Source organism: Selaginella moellendorffii, unplaced genomic scaffold, assembly GCF_000143415.4.
Source record: "Selaginella moellendorffii unplaced genomic scaffold, v1.0 SELMOscaffold_101, whole genome shotgun sequence".
Lineage (NCBI taxonomy): Eukaryota > Viridiplantae > Streptophyta > Lycopodiopsida > Selaginellales > Selaginellaceae > Selaginella > Selaginella moellendorffii.
This window is the reverse complement of record NW_003314362.1, coordinates 502,934-523,224: the sequence shown is the minus strand read 5'-3', so window position 1 is coordinate 523,224 and position 20,291 is coordinate 502,934. Positions and strand designations below refer to the sequence as shown.

At 45.1% G+C, this 20,291-nt stretch overlaps 9 protein-coding genes across 12 annotated transcripts; 5 read left to right on the top strand and 4 right to left on the bottom strand.

The window, feature by feature from the left end:
* Window positions 1–1,859: 1,859 nt before the first annotated feature.
* LOC9629343 (omega-hydroxypalmitate O-feruloyl transferase) lies at window positions 1,860–2,864 on the bottom strand. The gene is made up of 2 exons (XM_002989778.2): window positions 2,832–2,864; window positions 1,860–2,780 (listed from the first exon to the last, which is right to left on the bottom strand). The coding sequence occupies exons 1-2, from the start codon at window positions 2,844–2,846 to the stop codon at window positions 1,860–1,862; spliced, it is 936 nt and encodes a 311-aa protein (XP_002989824.2). The 5' UTR covers window positions 2,847–2,864.
* Window positions 2,865–2,867: 3 nt separating this feature from the next.
* Window positions 2,868–3,305, bottom strand: LOC112342191 (the record flags this gene model as incomplete). The annotated part of the gene is made up of 1 exon (XM_024663621.1): window positions 2,868–3,305. A coding segment is annotated over exon 1 (420 nt), but the record flags the coding sequence as incomplete, so codon positions are not given.
* Window positions 3,306–8,452: 5,147 nt separating this feature from the next.
* Window positions 8,453–11,229, top strand: LOC9629342 (crossover junction endonuclease EME1). 3 transcript variants are annotated; one of them, XR_002990868.1, is made up of 11 exons: window positions 8,453–9,054; window positions 9,112–9,265; window positions 9,323–9,453; window positions 9,501–9,670; window positions 9,721–9,778; window positions 9,832–9,950; window positions 10,011–10,100; window positions 10,149–10,263; window positions 10,305–10,491; window positions 10,549–10,720; window positions 10,793–11,229. XR_002990868.1 is itself a non-coding variant. In XM_024663645.1 (10 exons), the coding sequence occupies exons 1-9, from the start codon at window positions 8,641–8,643 to the stop codon at window positions 10,473–10,475; spliced, it is 1,422 nt and encodes a 473-aa protein (XP_024519413.1). In that variant the 5' UTR covers window positions 8,453–8,640; the 3' UTR covers window positions 10,476–10,491; window positions 10,527–10,605. The 3 variants fall into 3 exon arrangements, 1 of the variants encoding a protein (XP_024519413.1); XR_002990867.1 differs by having other exon boundaries at window positions 10,305–10,720; XM_024663645.1 differs by lacking the exon at window positions 10,793–11,229 and having other exon boundaries at window positions 10,527–10,605.
* LOC9629013 (cancer-related nucleoside-triphosphatase homolog) lies at window positions 10,493–11,497 on the bottom strand. Its single transcript, XM_024663648.1, has 6 exons — window positions 11,385–11,497; window positions 11,246–11,333; window positions 11,095–11,188; window positions 10,975–11,047; window positions 10,769–10,919; window positions 10,493–10,711 (listed from the first exon to the last, which is right to left on the bottom strand). Exons 1-6 carry the CDS (start codon window positions 11,421–11,423, stop codon window positions 10,602–10,604), a joined length of 555 nt encoding a protein of 184 aa, XP_024519416.1. The 5' UTR covers window positions 11,424–11,497; the 3' UTR covers window positions 10,493–10,601.
* On the bottom strand, window positions 11,464–12,175 carry LOC9629341 (signal recognition particle 19 kDa protein). 2 transcript variants are annotated; one of them, XM_024663649.1, is made up of 4 exons: window positions 11,971–12,175; window positions 11,800–11,905; window positions 11,578–11,751; window positions 11,464–11,519 (listed from the first exon to the last, which is right to left on the bottom strand). In XM_024663649.1, the coding sequence occupies exons 1-3, from the start codon at window positions 12,145–12,147 to the stop codon at window positions 11,612–11,614; spliced, it is 423 nt and encodes a 140-aa protein (XP_024519417.1). In that variant the 5' UTR covers window positions 12,148–12,175; the 3' UTR covers window positions 11,464–11,519; window positions 11,578–11,611. The 2 variants fall into 2 exon arrangements, with proteins under 2 accessions (XP_024519417.1, XP_002989822.1); XM_002989776.2 differs by having other exon boundaries at window positions 11,474–11,751.
* Window positions 12,176–12,227: 52 nt separating this feature from the next.
* On the top strand, window positions 12,228–12,722 carry LOC112342205. Its single transcript, XM_024663650.1, has 3 exons — window positions 12,228–12,326; window positions 12,388–12,487; window positions 12,549–12,722. Exons 1-3 carry the CDS (start codon window positions 12,320–12,322, stop codon window positions 12,655–12,657), a joined length of 216 nt encoding a protein of 71 aa, XP_024519418.1. The 5' UTR covers window positions 12,228–12,319; the 3' UTR covers window positions 12,658–12,722.
* A 12-nt stretch (window positions 12,723–12,734) lies between these two features.
* Window positions 12,735–16,663, top strand: LOC9629340 (elongator complex protein 1). The gene is made up of 4 exons (XM_024663644.1): window positions 12,735–12,882; window positions 12,945–16,195; window positions 16,254–16,319; window positions 16,373–16,663. Exons 1-4 carry the CDS (start codon window positions 12,742–12,744, stop codon window positions 16,638–16,640), a joined length of 3,726 nt encoding a protein of 1,241 aa, XP_024519412.1. The 5' UTR covers window positions 12,735–12,741; the 3' UTR covers window positions 16,641–16,663.
* Window positions 16,664–16,753: 90 nt separating this feature from the next.
* LOC9629012 (aminomethyltransferase, mitochondrial) lies at window positions 16,754–18,273 on the top strand. Its single transcript, XM_002989830.2, has 3 exons — window positions 16,754–17,483; window positions 17,540–18,102; window positions 18,156–18,273. Exons 1-2 carry the CDS (start codon window positions 16,801–16,803, stop codon window positions 18,084–18,086), a joined length of 1,230 nt encoding a protein of 409 aa, XP_002989876.1. The 5' UTR covers window positions 16,754–16,800; the 3' UTR covers window positions 18,087–18,102; window positions 18,156–18,273.
* A 37-nt stretch (window positions 18,274–18,310) lies between these two features.
* Window positions 18,311–20,270, top strand: LOC112342190. The gene is made up of 7 exons (XM_024663620.1): window positions 18,311–18,398; window positions 18,450–19,181; window positions 19,242–19,623; window positions 19,676–19,833; window positions 19,904–20,059; window positions 20,113–20,150; window positions 20,249–20,270. Exons 3-7 carry the CDS (start codon window positions 19,548–19,550, stop codon window positions 20,268–20,270), a joined length of 450 nt encoding a protein of 149 aa, XP_024519388.1. The 5' UTR covers window positions 18,311–18,398; window positions 18,450–19,181; window positions 19,242–19,547.
* The last annotated feature ends 21 nt before the right edge of the window (window positions 20,271–20,291 follow it).

Genomic DNA, 20,291 nt, shown 5'->3' with positions numbered 1-20,291 from the left:
AACTTTGATTGAACGAGTATCCCTAGTTGGAATAGGATGATATGTTGCAATCTTAGCCCTACACAATAAATTAAATTCAAAGAAATTGATATACTCTTTCATGAGCCAATTAACCGCTACAACACAAAAATTATCAAAGGGATCTAAAGAAGGAATAGAGGAACAAAACAAAAACATAAAAAGAAGTAATGGGGAAACGAAAATGATAGAAGTAGAGGTAAAAGTAAAGGAACAAAGAAGAACAAAAGTGAGAGAAATGGAAGAAATATTAAGAAGTATGAGACAAAAAAAAACCTTAAAATCACACTTGGCATAATTATGCTGCAATTAGTCCATACTAAGGATGAGGACAAAAGCTTAACTTATCACCACCCGCAATGATTACACTCAAACTTGAGATCACCTATATGCACAATTAGGTTTGCCTCATCTCATGCACATGCGTGTGTATGGCTGTTGCTATAAAGAATAAAAACTAGCTTTGCCACATGATGCAAATGTAAATGGCAAAGTGTGGCACCAAGCCGAGTAATAGAAGATAAACTCAAGTTTATATTAATTAATATGGAAAAAATAATAAAAGACCTCTTATTATAAAAACAAGTTTGGAAGTAAATACTGGATGAACTAGGGCAAGGTTCTCTAGATGATTAGGCTGGAAAGACATATAAAACAAAGTTAAGAACTAGCAAACCATGTAGACCATTGAGTGATTGTTATGGTGTTGATCAAGCTGGAGAAATAATAGCAATCAAAAACTATCAACTAAACAGAGAAAGCAAACCTAGAGCATGTCTTTAAACAAAAGTTTTGCTAGCAAACCAAAAGACACTCCACACCACCGCCATGAACCAGCCAGGTGATGTGTTTTTGTTGAACAACAATGTTTCCACAGGAATCTCTGCAAGAACTCCTCCAAAGATTGTAACCATTCCCAGGGTCTGGGTGAGAATGAGCAAGCTTGTGCACATTGTCTGCCTTTCAATACCAACAATACAGGGATCTGTATAATACCTTTTCACAAAGAACCACCCGGTAAAACCAATCCCATTTACCATACGCCCCACCAGAATGAGGTAGAGAACTTTGGTCCGGTCTGCAAGATGATATGGCCAAGAAGCAGGGAAACCAATGACAAGTCTAGAGTTGGGCCATACTTTCTCTTAAATTTTGGCAGGTTGGAGAGTGGAATCACCATAGATGAGATGAGAGTTACCACTCCCACAGTCAATCCGCTGAAAAGAGGTCCTCCACCCAAATGTTTGGCATTTGATTGACTTCAGCATTTGAGTTTATATGGAAATGAAATCACTTACATGATGTGGCCGTGGGTACAATGACAAAGAACGACATGTTAAAAAGGAAGTTTGAGAATGATGCATAGAAATACTAAAGGAGGAGCTGAAGCTTGGTTGCCATCCTTGCTCTTGGAATCAGGCACAAACACCTTTTTAAAATAAATCCTAAACCTTTGTTTGGCCTAATATACTCCATAGTCATTAATCATTTGGCAAAAGAAGTTGCTCTCCTGCCTGACAATCTTTACAGCGCCACGCCTAATTAGTTTAATTAGTTAACTAATTAGTTTGTGAATGAAGCTATAATCGACAATGGTACATTTGACGACCACTAAAACGTCTGTGGGCGAAATTCTCAGTCGCACAAGGATAACTCTCGATCAGTGGAGGATTCAGTGTCAAGCACTGGCAGCATAGCAGATTCCGCGTTCTTTGAGGACCAGGAAAGACCTTACTTGCAAGAACTTCTATGGAAGGAAAGTTCGTGACAAGACAACATAGGGAATGGTGGGCGCCAACCAAGATCTTGGTTGCTTCGCGAATGTGAGCACGAAATCGCTATCATTGCTTCGCGAATGTAGGCACGAAATCGCTATACTGTTCCAACTGATGTGGAAAGAGGCACAGCGAGACATCGATGCCGCCATCCACGGGCACAAACATGACGGTGCTCGTCTCTGGATCGAGCGGGAACACCGCGCGGCACGGCTTGCCCCACCCGAAATCCAGCTCCCGCGCGCCCAGCATCGCGCGCGGCCAAGCGTTGATCCCCACGTCGCAATTCCCCGACGAGTACCAGAAATCGCGATTCTCTTCCAGGAAATCCCACCCGGATCGCAGGTACTCGTCGGTGATCTGCGCGCGCGCGCGCTGGATCTCGATCACCGCCGCCCCGAGCGGCTCGCCCACCAAATCGCGCTGCGTCATCTCCGCGTGAGCCCAGTAGATCGCGTTCCCCACGAACGTCGCGTCTAGCGGCGGCTGTACCGTGCGGCGGATGTCCAGTACGAATCGAAGCCGCGAGGTCTCCTCAGGCACCTTCTTGGAGTACCGCGCGGCATACCGCCAGACGTACGCCGCCAGCGCTTCAAACGTGGTGCAACCGCGCGGTACACTTGCAAGCACGCTGTTCTTGAGATGGGTTAGTGTTTCAAATGAGAAATGAAAGGCCTTGCGTCGCTTGATCTCTCCTGACGCTCTCTTGGATCGCTCGCCGACGCAAATGGCGGATTCCAGCGTGATCGCATAGCGGCTGGAATCCAGATTTGGGTGATGGATGAATTCATGGTGGGGGAAGCTGGGTTGGGGAGGATGCCTGGCCTTGAAGACGCTGCGATCGGAGTTGGGATGGAAGAGGAGACCAGCGCCGCGAGCAATGGATGCCAGATTGGAGAGAAAACTGATCCCCGAGGTAGCGTCGGTGATGGCGTGATGGCACAGCACACCGATAGCAAATCCAGTGTCGCCGCTCAATCCAGTCACCTACATCCAAAACGTATAAAGAAGAACAAAGCGATCGATGACGTTCTTTACCTGGATCGTGAGCATTGGGAGCTCTTCGATCGATCGAGCGTCCACTGGGAAGCAAAAGAAAAGATGGGAGATGGAATCCATGGTAGCGAGCAAGCCTTCGAGGCGGAGATCAGCTCTAGCACTAGCCAGGATCGCCCCAGAGTCATCGCAGCGGATCTCAAGCTTTTGTGTGAGATGGTTTCGCTGAAACCTCCCGGAGAAGAAATCATGGCTCACGAGAAGTTCTTCCATGGCGTGCTTGATCCCGGAAGAGACCACCTCGGGATTTTCGGGGGCCGAGAAAACAAGGAGATTGCGCTGGTAAGCTCCAAATCGCTGGTCGATGCTGCTGAGAAACATGATCCTTGGTGAAATAGCATCGTCCCTCACGATGGATTTGGATTTGGATTTGACTAGCAACACTTTCTCCACACGAACTATAGGAAGTTTGCTCTCGTTTTCTGGAGCTATTTCCATCTGAGCCTTCAGATTGGACAATTACTAACTATATGAAGTGGACGTGTGAAATTCTTTGGCGACAAAGCTGCCAATTTATAGTCAAAGATTGTTCAAAAAGAACTCGACTTCTTTGACTTACTGTGGCACACGATTATCACGTCTTGATCATGGCGACGAATTTTCAAAGGCAACTCCAACATTCCATGAGTGGTCAATTTTCTCTTCTTTCTTCTTGTTCCTTTTCTACATAAGTTTTATATTTAAGCAAGCCATGATCAACATAGTAAAAGCCTGTGAATGTGAAGCTCAAATTGGGAACCAATGGTTTGATTTAGGGCATTTCCAGGGATTGGTCACTCTCATTCAAGACATGCAATCGAAAGCACTTTCCTATACTATATAGTAACGTTTTCTTCTTGGGTTACATATTCTTAACATGATTATTGAAACACTAAAAACAACTTAAAGAGAAAGTAACAAGTATGACTTGCATGTTGTCAAATAGCTCAAGCTCACTATAAAAATATTATGACTAATTCTATCAAAGATTATTCATATGACAATGATTATGTGATTGCATATGTGAGTATGATTTATTTTATTTTGTTTTGAGTTGCAAAAATATTATGCACACAATCACTTTTTGATTGCTATAATAGCAATTGAAAACTTGATTGTCTGTATAATATTTACATGCCATGTATGTATGGGGCATGACAAGCATGTCATCCCATACAAAGTGATGTCACTAAGAATACATTGAGAGCATTGTGTCTAGTGCATTGAAAGATCTTTCCTTAGATGGCGACTGAGTAAGATCTTTGTCAGTGAGACACTATTGAAAGCATGATAGTTATTACCACCAATCACTACCAGGATGAGAGCTTGGACTAGAACTCAAGTCATCAGAATTCCAAAGGAGGTGGTGGTTCCCATAGAGTTTACTATGAAGAGAGCTTGGACTATAGCTTGAGCAAATGTGACAGTAGGAAAGATGGGAGCATGTTAGAGGTCAACCACTTGATAAGTTATCTGGAAGTTGAAGAAGTTATTGAGAACTTTGGGATCAATCTCAAGCCTCTTAACTTGGGGGTTGTCAGATGGCACAATCCGTTTCATTTGAGAGCATCCAAACTTCCAGCCACTGCTCTAGACTCCAAGGATGATTTCTTTTCCAGGACTGTCACTGAGTCTCATGCAATTGTTGGTTTCTGTTTATCTCAATTGCTTACTGCACTTGTAAATATGTAGCAACAAAAGAGAGACCTTTGTCTGGAGGCACCAACCAGTCAAACTGCATGGCTTGCCAGCTCTTGTGAGACTTAGGACTGCCAAAGCTTAAGCATTTCTCCATGAAGAAGCATGAGACAGCTGGTGAAGATTTTATCAATTCTACTCATATGGATAGTTTGGTACTGCCAGCAAGAAGGCAATTGTCCAATATGGGAAGATTGACCATGTGGCTTCATTTCCTTTTCTTTTAAAAATGCACTAAATGGTTTGTCAAGGTTTGTTGAGTGCAAAAAGTGTGGAACAGAGATCATTTTTTACGAGCTACAAGTGGAAAGCACAAGACACAAAGCTTTCACTATATGTTTGTGGAGATCCATACATCTAACGAGAGACTGTATGCACTATCTAGAGCAAGGTAAATGGCAGTTTTTTTTTCTCTCACTCAACATTTTATTTGCAAATAAAACAAATAAAGTGTATTTGTTAATTGCATCAAAGATTGATTTCCATTGCATGATATGATGTAATACATATGTCTTTCACCCTTTACCCTATAGTGATTTACTATAGATGGAATGAAACCTAGCCTTGGCCATATATCTAAGGGCAGCAAAACAAAACCCAAAGTTTAGAGCTTTGGACCTCTAAATGAAAGGATGGAGCCAAACTCTTAACCATAAAGCCAAAGAGCAAAAGAAGTGGAGTACAATATAATTTATGAGTGTACAACCCAAAGGGCGAAAGAGTAGGAGCTTAGAACGACTTCTAAGCGTATAACCCAATGAATGAATGAGCAAAAGCACAGAGTGATATTAGAACAATTTTAAAGCATCTAGCATCGTAATGCTAGGACTAGCATGAAAAATAGAGCCAAATGGAATTTGGCACAATGTTAGTATACCAGTGGCTTAATGTAAGGATATAAGTAATCCACTTGCTAGTATGGTATGAAGTTTAAGCTTAAACCTAATTTGGACACAAAATAAATACAAATACATAAGTAGTACTATGCCTTAGGTTGGTCAACCATACTTGATCTACCTTTTATCCATACTATACATTTTGACGCTTTGAGGAACACTTTTAGCTTTCACCCCAGTCCTAGAGTTAATCTTTAGGACAATCATAAAAATTTACTAAATATAGAATGATGCTAGATTAGGAATTTAGACATAAAAACAACACTATCGTGTTTAAGACAATTTCTACATTCCATAAATATGCCTTACTCACTAATCTAGAAACTTTCCATAAATAGTAATTGGAAAAGAACAGGATTAATATATGGGACATGATAATGAGGGTGTTTGGCGAACATGATAAGTTATTATGTAGCAATATTAAAAGATTAGTCTCAATAGGCAAGGGTTTTGTCAAGTTAGTGCAAGATGGACCAAAAGAAAATTAAGAGTCAAGCCAAGTATGCTCAACAGCAAATATATAGGAGTTTCTACTTTATATTTATTTGGCTAAGTATAGATACTAAACTTAATTTACTAACATTTAACAAAAGAGGTTGAAAAGGGGACAAACAATATCAATCTTTTATCATCATGGCAGTAAGGAAAGAATATCTGAAAAAATTTACTGACATATAATTTTCGATACCCACAATCACATTTATAACATGTGAACTTCATGGCCTCCATTGCATGATTGTTATAAAATCACTCATAGAGATGCCATCCATGACAACATGGCTATCCCTCCACAATGGAATCATATGATCTATGAGAGATTCTTATGGATTTTAACTTCAATTGGTGAGAAAGAGTGTCTCTTGATTAACCTAAGTTGCTATCACTTGAGATCCTTTTGGTATGATGCCATTGCCTACTAAGGAGAAGATTGATGGAGACCTTCTAATTCTTCTAATCTTTTTTATCTATCTCATTGAGCCTGGATTTTGAGCATGTGATGGATAGTGGTGCAGTAGTGCCATATCAAGAGGAGGTGTTAAGGAGTTCAATTGATTGATGGAGGGATATGGTTGGAGATGTTTCTGCCAAGGATAAGCTCCTCCAAATGGTGATCTTGCTTAATACACAACACAATGCACAACAGCTATTCAAGACTTCAGAAGAAATTTGTAGAGAGGTTAAACTTCTTGAGCTGCCCACCCAGAAATGTGCAAGGATCAATTTTCTCCATGAGTAAAATTAAGGTGAGATTGAACTCCTCAGACACCAAAGCTTAAACCATGGCAAAATAGCCTGACATGGATTATGGCACATGAAGTGGCACTAATGTCACATGCATGCCAATATATACATACCTTGAAAAAAGAATTGTGTCCAAACATTATATTATGAGTCACATATATGTTTAAACAATTGAAGCATATATATGTTTTAAATTTATATATCTTGCAATACATTATAATTTTTTGCCATGCCACACACCCAGATACACCTCCCCCCAAAATTTACAATCACATATTGCTTGCTATATATTCAACACAAAAATATATATATCACTCTATTCCAAGGACTTCAAAAGCATGCCATTATAAGATCTCTCATTGGAATTAAACAGAATTCCTTTGCAATTACTTCAAGCCCACAACTTCTTGCATCCATGCAAGCATGTAAAGGAGCAAGATCAATTATAAGAAACCATGCAAAGTTTATTATCAAAGCTAACACTTAAAGCATATATTAAAATTGTATTGCATAACTAAAAGAATCGATAATATACTTTTTTAGAATTGCTTATCAAAGTGAACCAAAATGGCAAGCTTAGTTTACAGTCTTTCTTGCAAATGAGAGAAAAAATCATATTCTTTTGTAAATATTTATAAAGGCGTTATACAGGTGATATATATATATATATAATTTTTAGAATATGGCTCTTTAAATAAATTAATATCAAATAATACCTTGACACCACTAAATACATTATACAAACTAGCATAAGTTGGTTTTTTAACCAATACTTACTTATATTTTTAAGTATGTTATGAATGATATACTTAGGTTTTCACTTAAACATATAGAAGAGCTAAACATGAGCTTATTGAAATTTTTATCTACCATGGTATAAACATATACTAACACTACAAATATCATTATTTATGGAATGGTTGGATTTGAGAGACATATCTATGTGTTGCAAATCACATTTTCCATCCACTCAAATCAATCAATAAATCTATAAACCAATTGAGTCTCTGCTCAATATAATCCAATATACCAAAGCAATAAACTATGATATTGATCTCTAAGGCAAAGAAACTTCACCAACACTAGATCACCTACTTGATGAGTGTTATGCATTGTAAGTCCGTTCTTGATACTTTTGTGCTCTTACCAAAAACTCTAATGATTGTGTAGACAATGTTAATAACACTTAGTCTAAATACTCTAACCATGTTTTTCCCTCCGGATACCTTGTGATTGTGAAGTATGTAATACTAATTCTAATTGCAACTTGCTTATGTTTCACTGCCACAGAAGTCCACTAGCATCTCTCAGTCTAGCACGTTATTTGGGTGGGAGTTTGTCTTGCTTCCTGTTATGGGTTTGATGCTGATCACTCCATGCCTTCTGAGTGTCTAATTCACTTTCTTAACCAGGCCATTTGTCAGTCTTAGGATGCTACTAGGAGAAATTAGGCATATAATGCCAAGTGTGCTCTATTAATTTCAAATTGAATTTCTTTTTTTCCAGCACAACCTGGAGCATGAACGATATGGCCTTTTTGGCCAAATCAACCATCAGTGAGTAATATGAAGTTTTTTTTCTCTTTAATACAAATCCAATTGATGGACAAACCTGAACCTGAAAAAAACATGAACGTGTTACATGGAACTAAAGTACTCTTTATACTCTAGAAGCGTTAAAGTGTAAGGTCTAAGTAATAAAATTAATGTTAAACAGTGATTTACTTTAGGGAATATCTTAAATGATACCTGAATATGCTAGGTATATTCTTTACACCCGAAGATTAGGGTTCTTGACGAGGAGGAGCTACATTTCTGGGGATCTTGTCAGGCAAGCGATCGGTTGTTTAGGAGCTAGCGAGCGTGGCTCCAGCGGGATTGAAGTTCCAGCATTTTGGTGCCGTGAAAAGATGATCGACAAGCTTCCCCGGTGGTAGAAGCGCTCTAGCAGGGAAAATCTTACTTTAGTTGGATTGGATGGCTCGGCCAGCTCAGGTGATAATAGACGAAGACGGCGACGACGAAGATGGGGATTTGCTTGTAGACTGGAAAGCATCGTCTTCTTCCATCCTTGCGAGTGCCTCTGCCAGCATTGCCATTGCTACCACCACCGCCACCACCGCCACTAGAACATTGAAAAGTTCTTGTGGTCTTTTTTCTGGAGGAGCCAGCGTGAGCAATGTGTTGTGCTTGGATTCGGACTCGGATGGATCGGCCCCCATTGCTGTTGTTCTAGGCACGCAGACCAGCTCCGTGGATGATCCTCGAGAAATCAAAAGAAGAAAGCTGGAGCAAGAGAAAGAAGCTCGAAAGGAGGAACGAGCTGCGAGGAAGCAGGCAAAGGAAGCTGAGAAGCAAAGGCTGAAGGAGGAAAAGCGGAAAAAAAAAGAGGTATGATCTCTCTCGCTTCTTCTTCGCGAAGTTTCATTTGCTTGTTTTGCTGCCTAGGCCGAAAGATTGCAGAAGGCACGAGCTAAGGAGAAAGCAGCGCAAGTACGAACGCATGAGCAGCAAAAGGCGAAATGGGAGAAAGGCACGTTCTCGGCTGAGAACACTGTTGCGATAATCGATTGCAAGGTCGCAGAGAATGGACTGATTGGAGGCAAGTGCTGTTCTAGTTTTTTCTATGGTCTAATTGCTTACTGTTTCGATCGCACAGGCCAGTTGCTGAATCTTTTCGCTGGTAAAGAGCTGAAGTTCTCGCTCAGCTCGAATCCAATATCGGGGAGTATCATCTGGAAAACAAAGAGGCTAGCAGAGAGTTTTGACACGGAAAATGACGAGATAGAGGTGATCAATAACAATGTGTCTTGTGCTGGACTGCTCTTGCCTTGCAGCTCGAGGAAGTCGACGTGCCTTACGTCCTTCTCGTGTTTGGAGCGGAAGAATTCTCATCACTGCTTTGCCAAGGCTCGCTGGATGTACATGTTCGTCGAGTCCAGGCACAGTATCCGGGATTTACCGTGTGTTATCTCGTCAACAAGCTCCACTGGTACTTGCAGAAGAAGTAAGTTTTCATGTCTCCTCTTTCGCAGGTTCTATAGTTTGCACGCACAGAGATCAAGAGCAGTTTAAACGCGGAGAAAGTGAATGGATCCGGCCAAACGCAGACAAGGTGCCTGATTTCTATTGATGTTCTCTTGTTGGTTTTCATTAGTTTGTTTCCAGGCGCTGGCGGAGCTCGTGACAAACTACTGTGGAGTACATTCTCGCCTGTGTATCGATGAAGCTGAAGTGGCGGATCATGTCATCGCTCTCACGCGGAGCTTGATAGAATGTCCTTACAAGTGATGAGCCACGAATTCTTTCGCTCTTGACGTAACCACGACTTGTTTCTTGGGACGCAGGCAAAGACTCACGTCTCTTTCTGTGAGCAAGAATGGAGATCATATCGTGGACAAGGATCCCAACAAGGAAGTGATCAAGAAGAGCAGCTGGTATGGGGAATGAGAATCTTTCAAGTTTGGACCTATCTTTGGTTGCAGGCTGAAAACTCTGGTTGCGATTCCAAAGGTTTCCGGAGCGGCTGCAATTGCGATATCCAAACGCTATCCTTCGTTTCGTTCGCTCTTGAACGCCTACATGGATCCTTCAATGACAGTTGAGTTCTAGCTTTTTTGAGTTTTTAACGCTTTGGCCAGGTGCATGACAAGGAACTTTTGCTCCAAGACCTGGAGAAGGAGGGAGCTGACAGCCGAAGGCGTGTCGGTCCAGCATGCTCGAGACGAATCTACCGAATTCTCATGGCTCAAAATGGCGATCTTAAAACGGAGGATGTGGAAACCGGAGCTGATCAATTTGATTGCGAGTGAGAAACCACTCAACAAGGTTTGATGTTATCCTTAGCTTTAACCGATTTGTAGCGCTATGGACATGACTTTGCAGCTAGGATCAAAGTAATCTAACAGCAAACTCTGGTTACGAAATGAAACGAAGTTTCATCCAAGCAAAACACTCAAGTCCTTGTATATTTTGTCAGCAACTTCATCCCGGTTGTTCTTGTCAAGTGTGAGAACTGCTACCCCCGGAAAGCTCACGACCTTCTCCACTGCAAGATGTAAGAAACAGTCATGCATTTCCCATTCTTTACGAAACTTAGCAATACCTTCTTTGGATGAATGTTTGATAGGAACCGAGCCTAAGATCACAGCATTACGACGCTGTAGCAATGCTTCCACGGCAGGAAAAAACTTTGGGCTGAAGAGCTCCATCTTGCCAACTTCGTCGATCACAAAAAGCTGGGTGTCTTCCAGTGGCTGCGAAACGCAAAAGCATGACAAACTGTGAAGTTCTACCGCAGCATATATTTACCTCTAGCTCGGGCAATGCGAGAGCTTCAAAGCCAGGAACATTCACCTTGTATCGTCCCACCATAGGAAGCCGGCTACATTGTAAAAATCAGATTTTTACACGAACAAGTTCTCAAGATACCCTGGAGAATTGATCGAAGCTAGCATTTCCTTGCGTCCTCCATTAAAAGCGATGACTTCGAATCCAACTCTCTCGCCCTCCTTTCTCACTTCCTCTAAATCACAAAGAGATGAGAAATCTCTGATTTTGTGTCAAGGAATTTTTTTCTTACTGGTATAGAAGCCTTGAACTTTGAGGTTTGGATGCGTAGCCCTGAGTTTCTCCACTACCTTGACGATAAGAGTGGTCTTTCCAATTCCCTGCCAAGCCCGAGGATCAATATGATTTTCAAGCAAAACTTTGTGATTTACCGGAGACCCTGTGACAAAGAAACTGCGACCAGCAGCCATGAGCCCTATTGCAACCGTGGCAAATTTTAGATAGCCTATGTATCACGAGCAAAATGAAAGAAATTGGATTGACAACGTTTTGATCAAGGCATTTTCCTGAAAGGTTGATGATTTAACATGAGCTTTTATGGATGAAAAGACTTTCATCTCAAACCTCCTGGCGCTCGATCGTGATTCGAAACTATCGATCACTTCTTTTTCCTGCCTCCCTTTCCTCCCCTCCCGGAAGATGCCGAAGCTCCAGAATGACTGCTCGCCGCGGCATGGCTTTGATGGTCTCTCCTTCGAGTGGGAACCAGCTCGGCGATCTTGAGCATTAGAGCTTTCCCTGCCCAAAGGTCTCGTGATCTAGGAAGAAAAGATGGGAAGAACTTACTGGAAGTGATGCCGGGGTTCACTGGAGTCTTTGGAGCATTCTTCTGGAAGAGCTGGACTCTCACGCGGCCTCTTTGCATGAAATCCCGAGAATACGCTTTCTCGGGCTGCCACAAGAGAGGGGAATTCTCGTGAGATAGAGCTAGATCTGGAGAGATGAGAGACCCAGTACCTCGGCGGCAGTGGAGAGCTTGAGGAGATGGCACGATTCGACGATCTCACCGAGAGTGGGGTTCTCGCACGCAAGATTGGCGGCGATGCGTCGGCCCTCCGCCAGCGTCTTCTTCGAATTGATGTAAACAGGGTAGACGATCACCCACCTAGAGATGTCGGGCACTTCCCGCTCCATAGCCAGAGCTCACGAGCTCTAGAACCCTAGATCCTACGGACCTGAATATTTTAATCTAGAAACGCACGGCCACGATCTAGATACATTCATCCAGAGAAAATTTTAGAAGAACGATAGGTCAAAGGTAGCTAGGGCAGGGCGTGGGCGGAAGGCGCTTGCTGGATTTGGAGCAATGACCAATATCCTTGATTCTTCTTCGTGTTTCTCTTCTGTTTGCTTGATCCTTAGCGAATCTCTCACGGGGAAATCAGCGAGAGAAAGATCGCGAGAGAGCTCAGGCGAGATCCGCCAAAGGCGGCAAGGCAAAGGATGATCTTACGCCGGAGCAGAGGAGAGAGAGGTAGCCCGAGATTTCGATCGATTCGTGAGGAAACTGGGTGGATTTCTCTTTTGATTTCCAGAGATGCGAAGGCGCTCCAGGAGAAAAACGCTCGGAAAGCCGCGGGGGGAGAAGCAGGGGCTGGATCGAATGCAGCCGGGGGAGGAGCGAAATCTTCCGCGAAGAAATGACTGGATTGGTCGATAGAACCCTGTCTAATAAGCACACTGTATAGAAATGAAAATCTTTTTAAGCCTTAGGGTTCTAGAATAGCTATGAAGAACTTGGAGGTTTTGCGAGAGAGGCATTCGCGGCTGGAGCTCGGGGATGAGAGGATCGTCGCGGCGGCAATCGACAGCGGGCACGATCGCGCCTTCTTTCTCTCGAATGGCGGCAATCTCCACTGGGAAGAGGAGGTATGTCGATTCAATCCGAAATATTTTGCCAATCGTGGATCGTCTTCTTCGTTTTTGATCAGCTCTCGCGGCATTCGCTGTCCCTGGGGAGTGCCATCGAGTTCGACGCTGGCGTGGTCGGGATGGAATTCCTGCTGGAGCTGGAAGCGCTGGTCATTGGCATGGAGAGCGGTGATCTGGTACTGGTTGAGCCACGGTCTAGCAGCGCCATAGAAGTTATTGGCTCGCTCCAGGGAGGGATTCTTAGTCTCGCTGCTAGTCCAGATGGGGAACTGTTAGCTATAGTATCAGGACTCGGGCAGATCTTACTCATGACTCCAGCAAACTGGGACACTGTCCACGAGTTTTCGATCAAAAACAACGATCGCCAGGAATTTTCCAGTAGCGCTGTGGAACTCTCGTGGCGGGCTGACGGGAAGTACTTTGCTACAAGCGAATACAATGCTCAAGAAAGCAGCAGTGTCGTGAAGATCTGGGAAAGAGAAACGGGCAAACTCCATTCGAGCTGTGAAGCATTGCCATCGACGCATCGCTCGAGCATCTGCTGGAGTCCGGGTGGTGCTCGAATTGCTGCCAGCACTTCCAAGGCAGACCAGGCTCCCAGTGTGACGATCTTCGAGCGGAATGGTCTGAAAAAAGATTATTTCCAGGCTACTGCTCCTGCCGGTGCTCGTGTAGAAAGTCTGCAGTGGGATTCCAGCGGAGAAGTCATGAAGATGGTTGTCAGGTGTGATGGCTGGGACACGATCCAGTTCTGGTACTGCAGCAACTATCACTGGTACTTGAAACAGGAATGGCGCTACACGTCCAAAGAGACCGTGAGCACAGTTTGGCACCCAGAGAAGCCTCTCAGTGCCATGGTTTGGACTGCCTTGGGCAACGTCAAAGCTACCACTTTGGGTTGGAAGTCAGCTGTGCTGGAGTCTTCGGTGGCGCTGGTTATTGATGGCCCGAGTGTTTTGGTCACACCACTGGCTGTCTGTATAACTCCGCCACCTTTGTGCTTCTCCAAGGTACGATTTCCTGCACCTGTGAATACTGTGGCACTTACGAGCGGGTCTTCTGGTTTTACCACCGTTGCAGCCAGTTTATCAGACCAGACTTTTGGCCTTGCTGTTCTTGCAACTAGTGACGGCTGGAACGACCTGGAAGACGTTGAAGTTGTGGGATCCATATTGCAGAACTTCGATGGTGGTGTAAGGAACCTGATTTCTACGGGAGTGAACAGGTTTTGTGGACTCCTAGACAGCTCGAGCGGTCACGGTTCGGTACAGTTTACTGAGTTCGAGGCTACAGATTCTGGAGAAGGATGGACTTCGCGTTCTCTTTCTCTAGTCTATTTGGACAAGCCGCTCATAGCAGCGGCGAGAAGTCCCCTTACAGAGAGCTCGCAGGCTTTTCTACAGCTAAATGACGGATCGATCCTGAACCATTGCGCTGGAGAGCTTACTCCGGTTGGAAAGTTTCCAGTTGCATGTCCGTGGATGCAAGCTTTTGAAGATAAGGGACAGGTGCAGTTTGTCGGCCTTGACGAACGCGGCCAGCTCCATTTTCGTAATTCCATCATCAGCAGCGACTGCACCGGGTTTGCACTCCACATCACATCCACAAAAGCGAGGCCAAGCGTCGTTCACTTGGTTTATAAAACAAGGCAAGACTTGCTCCACATTATCCCTCTCGGTAGCAGCAACTTCACGTCTTCTCCTCCGGAAGTACTAGACGTTGGTAGCGGTAAACGGCAACCAGCGCCAAAGGATTTCAACATTCAGCGTGTTTGGGAGAGGGGAGCCAGGATAGTTGCTACTCTAGGTGGCAGCGACGTTGCGGTCATCATGCAACCCAGCCGTGGGAATCTCGAGACCATTTATCCACGGGGATTGATACTTCACGCTGTCGAAGCGGCACTAGCTGAGAAAGACTTTGCAGAAGCTATCACCTGCGCACGGCGGCACAGGATTGATCTAAACGTCATCGTGGACTTCCTTGGTGAGAAGGAGTTTTCCTGTTTGGCCCCGGACTTTGTCAAGCAAGTCGGCAAACTTAGCCTTGTCACGGAGCTGGTTAGCTGCCTGAGAAACGAGAACGTTTTGGAAACGACGTACAAGAAGACATTGTCTACGCTGAATCCGGAGAACAGGATGGTCCCGGCGGTTTCATCCAACAAGATGCAAGTGGTATTAGAAGCGCTGAGAAGTGCTGTCGAAAATCACGTAACAGATAGTCCATCTCGAGAGATGTGCCTGCTGGCTATTCTTGCTCGAAACGATCCGCCTTTGCTCGAAGAGGCGTTGAAACGCATCAAGCTACTACGTGAAGGAGAGCTTGGTCTCGGAACTTCAGATGATGAGGAGGCTCTGGAAGCAATTGAGTCACAGGGAAAACTTGTGGCGGAGAGCGCTCTAAAGCACCTGATATGGCTCGCAGACGCCGACGCGGTGTTTGATGCGGCGCTGGGACTTTACGACTTGCATCTAGCTGCAATGGTGGCGTCTCACTCCCAGCGAGATCCTAAAGAGTTCCTTCCTTTCCTTCAGGAGCTAGAAGACATGCCACCCTCCATAATGTGCTACAAGATCGACTGCAAGCTAAAACGATATGCAAGTGCACTGCGACATCTTTCGAGCGCCGGGGAGACGTATTTCAACGAGGCACTCGATCACGTCCAAAGTCATCCGGAGCTCTTCTCGCTCGCACTCTCCATCTTTACAGGCGAGAGCCAAAGGTCGTCTATTATGGAGGCTTGGGGAGGATACTTCCTTTCTCAGGAAAGGTTTGAGGATGCAGCTATCACTTTCAGGTCCTGCTCGCAGCTCCACAAGGCTTTAGCTGCGTACCGTGCTGGCGGTCACTGGCAGGGTGTGCTCATGGTTGCTGGCCAGTTGAGCATGACACCCGACGAGATCACCAACCTTGCACTGGAGCTCCGAGAAGAACTCCAAGCAATGGGACGGCCAAAAGAAGCTGCGAGAGTAGCTCTGGATTACTGTAAGGACGTCAAGGATGCTGTCGGCCTTTTGATCGAGGCAAGAGACTGGATGGAAGTCCTTCGGCTGTGCTACCTTCATGCTCAGCCCGATATCGTAGATACTATAGTACAGCCAGCTGCTGTGGAGTGCGCAAATGGATTGGTTGGTCAGTTCCAGGAGGGCGTCGAGAAAGTCGGGAAGTATTGTGCTCGCTTTGTTGCGGTACATCAGCGCAGGGTACTGCTGGAAGCGAAGATAAAATCGGATCAAGGAGAAGACCGTTTCGACGACGAGACCACATCAGAGGCTAGTAGCAACTTGAGTGGGATGAGTGTTTATACACGCGGGTACGTTTGCTGATCTTTTTTACTTGTTTTTGCCATCTTAACTTTGAGGTTGTGTCAGGACTGCAAGAACAGCAGCGACAGGAAGAACCCGAGCCAGACGCCAAGGCAAAGTTCGAGCAGGGAGGTAAGGAACTTATGCTACTTCGTTTCGATTCTAACCTACCTCTTGTTTTTAAGTCCTGGAGAAGAGCTTGCTCTAGTGGAGCACCTTAAGAACATGGCTATAAGTCCGCCGCTGGCAGACGAGCTCAGGCCTCTGCTACAAATCCTTGTCTTCGTAAAGCGTGAAAACTTGTCGTGCAAACTCCAGCAAGCCGCATCAAAATTCCAAGCCACTCAAGCGGAGGCCATGCGAGCAGTCGAAGAAAATGGCATTACCGTCGACAAGACAGCAGCAAACAGGGTGGTAAACTGGTCCTATCAAGCCTTGGAAAGGGTCTTATAAGCTGATAAAGATGGGGGCTGGCTCGTGGATGGGTCTCGCGATATGTGGACCTCGTGATTGAGTGGTGGAAGCTATAGCAGGGACGACTTTAGTTTATTAGTAGCAGGAACAGAGGTTTAGAAACTCGGGCTAGGGATTTTTTGGAGGCAGGAGAAAGAGGATGAGGAAGCTAGTAGCGGAGAAGTTGGGTCGACTGGTGAGCAATGCGGGAGGACAGATTCGTCGTGGGTTTGCAAGCGCAGCGCCTCTTGCCAGTGAGTCTCCTCCGCTAAAGAAGACGGTGCTGTATGATTTTCACGTGGAGAACGGGGCAAAGATGGTGCCTTTTGCTGGATGGAGCATGCCGCTGCTGTACAAGGACACCATCCTCAACTCGACGCTCAATTGTCGCCAGAATGGTAGCCTTTTCGACGTGTCTCATATGTGTGGCCTCACCCTCAAAGGCAAGGACGCGATTCCTTTCCTCGAGACGCTGGTCGTGGGTGATATCGCGGGTCTGTCAGACGGCTCGTGTAGTCTCTCGGCGTTCACCAACGAGAAGGGAGGGACCATCGACGACACCGTGATAACCAAAGTGAAGGATGGTCACGTCTACCTGGTGGTAAATGCGGGTTGCCGAGACAAGGATCTGGCTCACATTGGCAAGCACCTGGAAGCGTACAAGTCCAAAGGCAAGGACGTGAGCTCCCACGTTCACGACGAGCGCTCTCTGCTCGCTTTGCAAGGCCCGCTGGCTGCGTCTACACTCCAGCATCTGGTGAAGGAGGATTTGAGCAAAGTCTACTTTGGAAACTTCAGGATCCTCTCTGTCAATGGTGCCGAATGCTTCATCACTAGAACCGGGTAAGTTTCTTTTCCTCTTCTTCTTGTTCTTCTAAGAGCAACACTTGTCTTTGTAGGTACACTGGAGAGGATGGGTTTGAGATCTCTGTTCCGTCGGAGCATGCTCTGGAGCTGGCCAAGGCACTTCTGGAGAAGTCTGAGGGGAAGATCCTTCTCACGGGTTTAGGAGCAAGGGACAGCTTGAGACTGGAAGCCGGCTTGTGCCTTTATGGACATGATATGGACGACAACACGTCGGTTGTGGAAGCTGGAGTCGCCTGGACGATTGGAAAGAGAAGACGTGCCGAAGGTGGCTTTCTAGGGGCCGACGTGATACTCAAGCAGCTCAAGGAAGGCGTTTCCAGGAAGAGAGTGGGAATGATATCCGAAGGAGCTCCAGCTCGCGCTCACTGCCCGATCTACAACGCAAGTGACGAGGTGATTGGCGAGGTGACGAGCGGTGGCTTTAGTCCCTGCCTCAAGAAGAACATTGCAATGGGGTATGTGTCGACTGGGAATCACAAGGAAGGCACGCCTATCTCGGTGGCTGTTCGAGACAAGAAGAACGCGGGAGTTATCACCAAGATGCCTTTCGTCCCCGCAAAGTACCACAAGAAGCCATGATCGAGAAACTGCCAAGGTACACACATTCTTCATGGTAACAGCTGACCTTGGTATTGTTTTCTTTCTTAGCAAAACCTCGACACGCCCCTATTCTTCTGCTACACGAGGGCAATGTATGGAGGTCCTAAAGAACATGGACGTCCCTTGAGGTTCTAAATCTTAATTGGAATTATGACTTCTGGATCAACAATCTCTCTTTCGTTGTCAACGGTTGCAACGTGTTCCAGTGCATTGTCTTGTTTGTTCCAGGTACCTTGCCTGAGAATCTTGGCATTTCGGGTGGCTGCGATATTCGAAGAGACAATGTGCATGGTACATAAACTTGATTGATCTTTCAGAATGACATAACAGACTTTACTGCAGCAAAATATTATAGCAGCGAAGTAGTGCAGCAGATTGCCGAGATGAAAGAAATCCCAGCTAGTTTCTTGCAAGAGATTGAAAAGGCCGTCCAGAATGAATCTGACGAGAGCATTTCCGTTCTTGGTATGTAGAGTTTTTCGGAGAGAAGTTGAAACTCGGCCTGGAAAAGCTTGCAAAGACTGGGGATTTTTCCAGGAGCTCGCTGTTTAAAAACATTTTTCCTCTCTCATATTTTCTACTTTCAGGCAATCAACCACGGCGTCTTCAGATGGCATTCTGCCATTTTAGACCACCGGTGCTCTCATGGGATACAGACGCTACGGCACGTCCTCTCATTCGGTCCTGGACATTCTCGATATGACTCTGAAGGGCCGTTCAAGAAAAGTTGAGACATGGCCTTCAGAACTTTCCAACTTTGTGTTCGTTTCTATTCTTTTCTTTCTTTTCTCTCCATTGGCGAGTTTTTATCATTCTTTGCAGAGAGGTGACAGGAGAGCAGATTCGCAGCAACCTCTGCAAGTCTCGGCTTGCCCGACGATTACATCGCGATCGAAGACGTCATTCGTGGAGGAGATTCTCCTTCAGTAGAGGATTGGAATTTCTCTGTTTGTTTTTTCTTTGGCTTGCAACTATGGACTTCTTCGCAGATAGCCTGACGAAATCCGGTGAAACTGATGCGTTCACAGCATTGATATCTTGGACTTCGTGTTTGTGAACTCGCAAGCTCCTATGGTACGCGTTTAAGCCAGTTTTCTCTTTGAGTTCTTACAGTCCAAATTCTCTTGTTCACAGGCTCCCTACACAAATGCTTCTTGGACCTTTGTTGCAAACTCGGGTAAGCAATGTGATTTTTTATTCTGGTGTTTTCTATTTCACAGGCCGTGCTTTTCTGAAGACATATAGCATAGTTTAGACCAGACAACAGACCCTGCGGATGCGTCAAGTAAGCTTTTCTCAGGTAATTGCTAAGGTCTTTTCATACAGACTTAGGACGAACTGATCACCCGGAAGGGTAACGTACGTTGTTCTTCCACAGTGTCTGCTCATGTATTTTATTTTTGCAAAGAAACCTGTGTTCTTCTATGGTGTTCTTGGGTCATGACGCTAGACTGTTCATGCCACTCCCGAAGGGTAGGCTTTGTGTCCTTCCGGCTCAAGATTTCAACTATGCATGGTATGAAAGCATTTCTTCTTCTCCATTACATGTTAACTTTGTTGCTTCACAGGTGTTCGTGATATTTGCCTACGACGGACTCAAGGCAGCCACAGAAGGTGTCAAAGCCACGAAGACGCAGAGTGGGAGATGCTCTGGGACGCTGAAGGTGCCATGCATCTCGTAAAGAAAAGCCTCCCACAAACTAGCGTTTCAAAGCTCCGAGTGAAGGTTAGCTTTCCAAGCACTGCTGCTACTTTTTATCAATCAATCAGTCAATTTAACGAAGTTTTTTCTACAGAAGAAATGCCGTAGCCTCCACCGTCCCGGACGAAGTTACACCGCAATCTTGGTCCGAGCGGCACGAATAGATTTCGGGAAAATGGTCGAGCCAATGACGTTCCTCGCCACAGTGAACTTTTCTCTCTACGGTGGTGAAGGGCTGGACGTAATACTGGTAAGCCGGCTTCTCAAACTAGCTCCACGAACCTAATGGTTTTCCAGATGCAGTGCTTCAAATTTGATCGTGAGCTTCGCGCTTACTTCGAGTAAGTGATCGATGGCCTCGTTCAAGCGTAGATGTAAGGCAGATGAATGATTCAACTTTGTATTCTTTCTTTTCTCTCGAATGACGAGTTCCTTGCAGAGAGGTCACAGCAAGCAGATAAAGCTTGTCATCATCAGTCTGG